The sequence below is a fragment of the Elaeis guineensis genome, chromosome 6 (genome assembly GCF_000442705.2).
Source record: "Elaeis guineensis isolate ETL-2024a chromosome 6, EG11, whole genome shotgun sequence".
Taxonomy (NCBI): domain Eukaryota; kingdom Viridiplantae; phylum Streptophyta; class Magnoliopsida; order Arecales; family Arecaceae; genus Elaeis; species Elaeis guineensis.
In genome coordinates this window covers 49,117,013-49,127,264 of record NC_025998.2, presented here as the reverse complement: position 1 = coordinate 49,127,264, position 10,252 = coordinate 49,117,013, and the positions used below count along the sequence as shown (strand labels likewise).

Genomic DNA, 10,252 nt, shown 5'->3' with positions numbered 1-10,252 from the left:
AACAGTAAGTCTTGAATTTATTGTACAGACCGATGCGTTTAATCCGGTCATTCTTTCTACCAAAAAAAAAATCCGGTCGTTTTTTTTTATAATCTTTCTCGGTGCGGCCGGCCGGCCGGAATATCTTAGGATGTGAAAATGTCTGCTGGGACCACCCCACCTGCCCCCGCGGAGGAACACCTACGAAGGAAACCAATAAAACCACGAGCCGTCTCAGTCATCAAAGGCAGGCTGACCCACCGGAGGGGTGAGACGCGACCTGCCCGCTTTCGCCCACGTGCCACGGCCGAGAGCAACGCCCCGCATTTGTTCTTTCTAGCTTAATTTTCTTCCTTTTCCTCTCCTTTCCTATCATATGAAACGCATACTTATGTTAGAAAAAAAAAAAACCCTCCCTTTTTTTTCTCTAGAGTAGATCTTCCTCCACCCTTTTTAACCTTTCCCCTTCCTTCCAGAACCTAAGCAGGGACCGCTCTCCCCCTATTCCTTTCTCTTTCTTAGAAGAATTGGGATTGAGAGTGTATGAGGGTGAGAGAGTTCCTCCTAAAAGAAAGGCATCTATCCAGCTACCCTTCCAGCCCACTCAGAAAGCAGAGCTGCGGAGTTCTTTGCCTTTTCTAACTTTCTTTGTGTATGGTGAGGGCCGCTGGAGGTTAGAATGGCAAGGGACAGTGAGAAAGCGGGTGAGCGGAACGTGCTCGTCCGGGTGGTCTGGAACTGCACCGACATGAAGTTTCTCCTTATCTCCCTCTTCCTCCTCTGCTGTCTCGCCACCGTCGTCCAGTTCCTCCGCTACACTCTCCGCCTCTCCTCCACCGACCTCACCACTACGTTCTCCTCCCAATCTCCACCCCTAAATCTCTCCTCTCCCTCCTCTGTACCGACTCCTCACCCTCTGAAAAACGAGGAGATAACTGCGGATTCCGTGGTGAGGAGGGCCTTCAACCCGGTCGGCTCCGCTGCGTACCTCTTCGTCCAGATGGGGGCCTACCGGGGCGGTAAAAACACCTTTGCAGTCATCGGACTCGGGTCCAAGCCGCTCCACGTGTTCGCCAACCCCGCGTTCCGGTGCGAGTGGGTCCCGTACGGCGATCCCAACGGTTCGGTCACCATCACTGGCTACAAGATCCTCCCGGACTGGGGCTACGGCCGCGTCTACACCGTCGTCGTCGTCAACTGTACCTTCCCCACCGACGTGGGTGCCGACGGATCCGGCGGCCTCCTGATCGTCGCCGCCACAACCGGCGATACGGCACTCGATATGGAGGAGAGATTTGTCGCTCTCGAGGAAGCCCCCGGGAGCGTGAACGTGACCGTGTTCTCCTCACCGCCGCAGTATGATTACCTCTACTGTGGATCGTCTCTCTACGGGAATCTGAATCCCCAAAGGGTAAGGGAATGGATGGCCTACCATGCAAAGCTCTTCGGCGAGAAATCCCACTTTGTGATCCACGACGCCGGCGGCGTCCACCCGGGGGTGATGGAGGTTCTCCGGCCGTGGATCGAGAAGGGGTTCGTGACGCTGCAGGATATCAGGGAGCAGGAGCGGTTCGACGGCTACTACCACAACCAATTCCTGGTGGTGAACGATTGCTTGCATAGATACAGGTTCATGGCTAAATGGATGTTTTTCTTCGATTGCGATGAGTTCATCTATGTGCAGCCTAAGACCACCCTCAAGTCGGTCCTCGACTCGCTTTCCGGCTACACTCAGATCACCTTCGAGCAGATGCCAATGTCTGGCAAGCTCTGTCGTTCACAGGACGCCGGGGATACCCCAAGGTGAGCTATAATTCCTTCTAAATGATCTACATTGCCGTTTGTACAGTATTTTATTTAATACCTCCTAGCTAATAAGGAATTATGAATAAGATTTTAGTGGCCTATTTTGGTTGTAACAGTAGTACTTGTGCCCATGATTGTGGTTGGAACTGATGGTCATATGAATGATTTAGAAAGATTTCCGGTTCTCTGCTTCTGCTACTGTTTTATTCAATTGTCTATTTTCTTTTTATGGTGTGAAATGTGCCATAAAAGTGTATGTTTCTGTTGGTGGCGCTTCTAATATTAACTTAATCAAGAATAAGAATACTTTTTTGAGACGAGATGTCATATTGTTCTTATGATTAAGAACAGAGAATGCATTTTTTTTTTTTATTCTCTAATTACCTCTAATTAGTGTTTTGTTATTCAAGCTTGTGTTTGGAATTGATTGAAGTATATACGAACAATTCAGCAATATGTCTGCTTCTCATATGTCCTTTTGCTGAAGTAGCTGTTTGCTTGCTGTTGTCTGAACTGTCTTGAGTGTCTGTTTCTGGTGGAAGTTCTTAGGACAATGGTTGAGGGAGATATATACGAATTTGTGGGGCTACTGTATTACCGTATGCAATATATTTCATTCATTATTCTTGGAGATAAACTATAGATAGCTTAAACACCAACTTGCTCTCTCTCTGTTTGCTCTGGAATCTGTGTTGCTATCTATGACTGATTCCACATATGGTTGGTGGGGGGGATTAGAAGAATGATGGATGATATAATGCCTCGCCTGAAACAGCGGCCCGTACTTGTTGCTTGCTTTTAAAACTTTTGCATTTCAGCTGATCTCTTGTAATATGTGATTGAATGCCCTCATTCTCGGTTATGATGATCTGAATACAATTCTTTCCGATGTGTTAGGATGTGGGTTTTTGAGAAGCTGGTCTACAGGGATGTGAAGAGAGGGGTGAGAAGGGATCGCAAGTACGCGATCCAGCCCCGTAATGCCTTCGCGACAGGCGTGCACTTGTCACAGAACATAGCAGGGAGGAGCCTCCGCAAGGCAGAAAGCAGGATTACATACTTCCACTACCATGGAACCATAGCAGAAAGAAGTGATCCTTGCAAGGTGTTTGTTAATGATACCACCCTCACCTTCGAGGGCACGCCCTACGTCCTCGATACCACCCTCCAACAACTCGCCGGCTCTGTCAAGAGATTCGAGCTCAAGACCATTGGTTCCCGGCTCCAGCGCACGCGGCAGTAATTCCTACATTTTTTGATTCTTTCTTCTCATATTATTATTATACAGAGGTGATTCTTTTGTTTAGTTTTGTATTTTGGTTATATTGTTAATGGTGGGCGCTTTTCCCTTGCCAAGCATCCTTCCACCCTCTTATATATATATATATAATGGAGTATAGGAAAGCTAATAGAATAGATTTCAGTGCTTTCTGGCTTTCCGTGTGATGCTGGGAAGTGGGAACCGGTGAATCGGTGATTACTTCAATATGGGAAGGCTAATAGAATAGATTTCCGTTCCGTTCTATCATTGGCTAATTAGACAGTTTTTTATGAAATGATGAGACTTTCTCCCTTTCCGTGTGATGCTGGGCGGGGGGAACCGGTGATGGCATCAACTGGAGCTGTTGGTAGACAGGGACGGCATGATGAAATGCTGCAGTTGCCGCGTGGGTGGTGGCGTGGGTTCAACCTTTAAGACGTAACAAGGTAGAAAATCCAAGGAAACTGTCGCTTGGAGACACGTTTCATTACGTGACATTCTGAATTAACAGTGGCAAAGTCTTTGCTCCGAGGGTTTGAAAGTTGATGAGCCGGCACCTATAAAATCGTAGCAACTGTTGAGTCATTGTGAGTTTCATTTTTCTACGGGGATTTTTTTAATTAATTATTTATTAATTAGAGTATTGTTTTATTTTTTAGGGTTTTTGATGTATATGTCATTTCCAATATTAAAATTTACATAAATACCCTCCTAAAATTGAAATTTACATATATAATGTATAGCCTTTTTTTTTTTTTGTTCCCTTTTTGGAATATATATCCATACTATCAACAATATTGCACAATTAGCAATTTAAAATTAATATAACTAAAATATTTTTAATAAATATATAAAAATAAATATTTATAAAGGTATTGATGCAAATAGTAACTTTACCAGCTTTCTAATGTAATTTTATATATTTAGGAGAGTACACACCCAAAAAAATTTTTGGATTTTTGCGTAAATCCTCCTAAATATTGGAATTATGTGAATACACTCTCAAATTGATATTTTTGTGCATACTCTTACAAAATATTATTTTTGTATGAATACTTTTAACTTGACAATTCAATTGATATCATTAGCCAAAGTTCTATTTTTTAAGTTAAAAAATTTTAAAATTATAAAATTATCTTTTTTCTGAGCAATATTTTTTACAGAAAACATTGAGTGAGTATTAGATTAATCTAAGTATTAAAATAAACTGAAATAGATAAAAAATAAAATTAAAATTTTTTGTGTGTAAACCCTCAAAATATGTGAAACTGCATTAATACCCTCACAAAGTTGTTATTTGTATATATATATCCTTATAAATTTCTTTTGTATGACTATTTATTAATGATATTTCAATCATTTAAATTTTAAATTGTTAATTTTTTTTTAATGGCATTAGGTGGTATGGTGATATATGTAAGAAAAAGAAAAAAGAATGGTATATACATGAAATAAATATTTTATATGGATATATATATATATATACAAATATCAATTTTGAGAGGGTATTCATGTAAATTCTAATATTTAAAAGGATATGTATACAAAAATCTTTTATTTTAATATCCCAATTAGAGAAGAGTCGGTAATGAGTCTACAAGTGAATGAGAGTTCTTGTATGGCTATAAGTCTTGTCTGAGTAGTAGTAGAGCTCACAATGGGAGCTTATGCACTAAGTGACTTGATTGTTTATAGGGTAGGTCGAAGTCTTGGAATTCAAGTATGAAAACAAGTTTTAGTTATAGCATACAATAATTGATATTTACATTATTATCATAAAGGTGGGAAATCAATGCCTTTAAAAAGAGTCATGAGCCACAAAATATGTGCTGTCTCTATTATGTAGGGTACCTCTTGTTGGGGTGCATGGTACTTCCATCTACTAATTTTCCATATTTTGATCTTGGTCAAATGACAAAGATAGAGAGAGCATGTTATGCCTCCAACTCGAGATTATGTGTCAAAGGCCGTGGCAACCATTGCATACTTATTGAGAACTCTTCCCATAAGCATGCCAAGCAGATCTTTAGGATATTATAAAATAAATAATAGAATAAATTTAAATAATTAAATATTAAATTTAATTATCAAATCTAATTAATAAATATTTTAAAAGTATTTACATCAAATAAATCTCGACTGATAAATCTCAACTAACACTAATAAATCTAGATTTAAACAATGTTGAGATTGCTGAATTTTGCTTCTAATTTCACTCTCAAGTAGTATCCATATTCAAAATTAAGCATCTAAATTTGAAAATGAGAGGATAATGAGCTTAATAGTCCAGTAAGCAATAAAACTTTAGCTAGATAAATCAAGTAATAATAGTATGCTGAAAATAAATATGTATGCAAAGTACATTAATTCAAGATTCAGTTCAGAATATACAACTATTGATCTCTGGATTGATTTTAATGATAACAAAAGTATTTGAGTATAAATTGTTAAGTTACTAATATTGTTTATGAGGTTGTGTAGTTTCAAATTCCAAATGCTCACAATTTTCAAGTATTTTCCAATAACTAAATGAAGAACCACCATTCAAGATCTTAGTAAAGAAACTCTAGACTAGACACACTTTACAAAGATTTTAATAAGGATTAAATCAAGTTAAGAAGGCAAGTCTAGTCTAAAAATCAAACTGGAGAAGAAAGACTGTCAAAGAACTCATGACATACTTAGCACACCAGCTGAGTCGATCTAGTGAAAATTTGAGCCGACCCAATCTCAGTGAAGACAAAAGATAGAAAGTCATATTTTAGAAGTCAGGAGACTTAGTTGATCCAAAATTCAAGTGAGCCGACCCAGTGAGTAACTTGGTCGGTCCAATCCGAAAGTTAGTCAACCTAGTCTTAGAAGACAAACAGCAATAGAAACGTAAAATTTTAGATCAAATCTGCTGAGTTGATCAAGTGGTCAACCGAGCCAACCTAGAGAGGAACTGAGCCGACTCAAAGAAGGCTGAGTCGACCAAGTGACTGTAATGGTTAATTTTTTAGAAATACAGCTTTTTATCCAAAATGCTTTCCAACGGCTAGTTGCTCTCTTTCAATGGCTAGAACATTAAATCCTACTATCCTAGGTGACTTAAAGTGGTGGGAAACCTCAAAAATATATGAGGAAACCCTTTAGAGCATTGAAGATATCTTTTTGGAACCTACATTGAAGAGCATTCAAATAATTTTCAATGCATTCAAGTGTGTGAGCAAAATAGTAAAAGAAAGAAATGATTTTTAGACAATCCTTTGTCCTTTCATCATCCTTAATTAAGAGAAATCAGGTCATCAACATTAAAGATCACCACCTACTTCTTTCAAACATTCAAAGAGAAGAAATAAGCCAACAAACAAACCAACTCAGATTTTCTTCTCTTGGGCTTCATAGTGTTCATTTTTCTAAACCTTAACTCTTGTGTATTAGTTGTGGTTTTGTATTTTCTTTCAAGTTTCTTAGGGTAAGAAACTTGGGTTGGTCCAAGCTTTGAGTTGGATGTTTGTAATGGTTTGATTAGTAAACTATGGTTAAAACCAATCGGGGTTGATTGTTAGCCCAAAAAAATAATCATTGTATGGTTATAGTGGGTGAGTCAAGATTAAAACTAACTGGGTTGAATTATGAATCCAAGAAAAACAATCGGACTATAATCAAGCTTAGTGATTATAGTTGAGTTTTTCAGTGGTTTGCTTGAGAGTAGACATAGGTGCTGAGTTTGTCATCGAACCACTATAAAATTATAAGATTTGTGATTGTATGCTTATTTCTTTACTATTCTCATTCACTGCATATCTTATAATTTATCTCATTAAGCACTTATTAGGTAAATCTGGATAATTATCATTTAAATTTTTAAATACCCAATTCACCCTCCTTCTTGGATAGCCATCCTTAGGCAACAAATAGTATCAGAGCAGGTGCTCACTTGTTACTCATCTTTTGAGCTAAAGATGGCAACCCTAATTGAGACTTCATTGGTTGAGGGACAATCAACCAATAGACCTCTACTTTTCAATGAGACTGACTATACCTATTAAAAAGCAAGAATAAGAATATTCATCCAAGCACAAAATTATGACATGTGGAATGTTATAAAGATGGGTCCACACACACCCACAATCATAGTTGATGGCGTGTCCATCTCTAAGTCCAAAAAGGATTGGAATGAACATGACAAAAAACTAGCTCAACTTAATGTCAAAGCAATTAATATTTTATATTGTGCTTTGGACGTTAATGAATTTAATAGGATATCAACATATTTATCCATCAAAAAAATTTGGGATAGATTTGAAGTCACCCATGAGGGTACTAATCAAGTCAAAGAATCAAAGATAAATATGTTGGTACATAAATATGAGCTATTTAAAATAAAATTATAAGAAACTATCACTGAAATATTTACATGATTCATTGATATTTTAAATGGTTTAAAGAGTCTCTGAAGAGACTATACTAATAGTAATATTGTGTGAAAATTTGTTAGGTCTTTGTTAAAGAATTGAGAGCCAAAGGTGATTGCCATTCAAGATGTAAAGGATCTAAATAAGCTTGCATTAGAAGAGCTCATCGGTTCACTCATGACCCATGAGTTGAACATGAACCAAAGAAAAGAAGAAGAAGCGAAGAAAATGAAGAGCATCATCCTAAAAGTTGCTGCCATCCATAAAGAAAATAGTGACTCTGAAGAAGACTTGGAGGATGATGAAGAGATGGCAATGTGTCACGCCCCCGACCCGAGATTGTGAATCGAGGGTCATGGCAACCGCCGCATACTTATAGAATACTTTTTTCATAAGCATGCAAGGCATCTCATCACGATATCAATGCATCGCAGCGGAATAAATTCAAATAATTATTATTCAACTGTAATTCAAGTAATTAAATCAAATGTCTTACATCCAATAAAATTTTTCACTGACAATAAACAATTAGATCTAAGTTCAATGAAGTTGACAATGCTAAATCTCGCCTCTAAAAGCTCTGTCCTAATATTTCTTCCCACACTCGAAATTAATTGTCTGAATCTGAAAAATAGAAAGAAAGATAATGAGCTAAACAGCCCAGTAAGTAACAAATATCTCAACCAGATATTTCAGATATTATATAATTTTCAAGAATAATGTTGCAAATAAACATAAAAATATATTTCATGCTGATTTAATGCAAATCCAATAATTTCAAATATTCACATATAATATAATCATAAATCCGATTCGATTTCAAAACACTCGTAACTCAACAGCCTTGACTATGACCAACGTTTAACCCCCATTGACGGGGTCCACAGAATACCAGCGCACAACCCCCACTGGCAGGGTCCACAAATACCAGCGCACAACCCCCACTGACAGGGTCCACAAACACCAGTGCACAACCCCCACTGGCAGGGTCCACAAATACCAACGTATAATCCCCGTTGGCGGGGCCCACTGAAACATAGTTAGCATAAATCCGATCTATATCAAAATACTTTGTACCATAATATATATCATAATCTTTCACTAAACATATGCATAAATCGATATACCATAACATTACAAAAGTATTTTTCTTTAAAAATATAATTTCATAAATCATGCATAATTTCAGAGAATAATTATTTATTTTCAGAACAAATATCGAATATCTCGAGAAGATGATTCATTACTTACCTTTCACGGAGCACTGAACGAATGGATCGACTAACTTCTAGTAGATTCTTCCGTGCCTATTATCCAAAATTATATTTTTATATTAATTTTAAATCTAACAAATCCCAAAATCAAAATCTTGCTTAAAATCAGACTCGTCTCTAAACTTGATCAGAATCATCAGATGAAGCCTTCCCCTACGCTAATCTTAGAAGGGTAACTTTAGAGAGAGAGAAATCCATCAAGAGAGAGAAATAATCTAGAGAGAGAAAATTCTAGAGAGAGAAAGTAGAGAGAGAAAGTTCAATTTCAGAGAGAGAAAGTCAGGGTTCAGACTGAAAGAAGAGAGAGGAACTCTCTCTCTCATCAATTTCAATTTTTTTTTATTTTTTTATTTATTTATTTATTTATTTATTTACTTACTTATATATATATAAATATATATATATATATATTTATTATTATTATTATTATTATTATTTTCTTTTCTTTTCTTTTCTTTTTCTTCGTTTCTTTTTTTTCTTCTTTTTTTTTTTCTTTCCTTTTCTTTTTTCTCTTTTTCCTTCTTTCTCTTTTCTTTTTTTTTCTTCTTTTTCTTTTTCTTCTTTTTCTTCTTTTCTTCTTTTTCTTGGTTCTTCCCGTGCCGGAACAGAGGACGATAGTCCTCCGGCCTTGACCAGCCGTTCGGGCCACGGCCGCCGCGGTGGAGGCCGACGGCCGACGGGGGCCACTCCCCCGGTCATGGAGGAGACATGGCCGGCGATCACTTCCGATCGTCGGTGTCGGAAAATCCAAGGAAAAAGGCCCAAAAACAGGGCGTCTTTCCCGACCGAAAGATCGGCGATACTCATCGCCGGCAGCCGTGCACAGGAGCATGGGAGGAAGGAGAAGGAGGGAAAGAAGAAGGAGACTCACCTCAGCCTCCGGAGACCTCACCGGCGAGCAATTACGGCAAGAAATCGGACGGTATCCGCGGCTCTAATTCGAGAAAATCGGAGAGAAAGAGAGAGGAAGGAGGTCGATGTTGGGTCTCAAGAGGGAGGGGGTCTTCTTGTAGAGAACCCTAGGACTCCGAGGGGTCCTAGGAGTCCTAATTTGCTCGGGACTCGCCGGAGAAGAAGACTCCTACCGGGAGTCTTCTTCCCGGTTTTACTCTGTTTTTTCTCCTTTTTTTTTTCGTTTGAATGGCTTTGGTGGGCCGAATTTGGTTTTTGGGCTGGTTCTTTTTGGGCTATAACACAATGATAGCTAGAAGATTCAAGAAATTCATGAGAAAAAAAAGTTGGAACCAAAGAGAAAGTATAAGAAGGGAGAAGGTAGCAAGGAGAAAGAGAAAGAAAGAGAGAAAGAACAACCTCTTTGCTATGAGTGTAAGAAGTCCGGACATTTTCGGATGGATTATCCATTATTGAAGAAAAACTCCAACAAGTCAAGAACATAAAGCAATGATGAGGATTCCACTTCAAGTGAGGAAGAGTTTCAAAAGAAAAAAAAGGCAAATCTTTGCCTTATGGCTCTAGATGATTAGGTAAATGATGATGACTCAATTTCTGAATTTACATTTGAAGAATTATAT

At 38.1% G+C, this 10,252-nt stretch overlaps 1 protein-coding gene across 1 annotated transcript; it reads left to right on the top strand.

Moving 5' to 3' along the window:
• The first annotated feature begins 352 nt into the window (after positions 1-352).
• On the top strand, positions 353-3,649 carry LOC105036167 (galactan beta-1,4-galactosyltransferase GALS3). Its single transcript, XM_010911918.4, has 2 exons — positions 353-1,782; positions 2,683-3,649. Exons 1-2 carry the CDS (start codon positions 659-661, stop codon positions 3,026-3,028), a joined length of 1,470 nt encoding a protein of 489 aa, XP_010910220.1. The 5' UTR covers positions 353-658; the 3' UTR covers positions 3,029-3,649.
• The last annotated feature ends 6,603 nt before the right edge of the window (positions 3,650-10,252 follow it).

What these genes read in the sequence shown, in the direction of transcription:
- LOC105036167 (XM_010911918.4), top strand. Translation starts at nt 659, where the DNA reads ATGGCAAGGGACAGTGAGAAAGCGGGTGAGCGGAACGTGCTCGTCCGG. An exon ending in GACGCCGGGGATACCCCAAG is followed by an intron (nt 1,783 to 2,682) that starts GTGAGCTATAAT and finishes CCGATGTGTTAG; the next exon opens with GATGTGGGTTTTTGAGAAGC.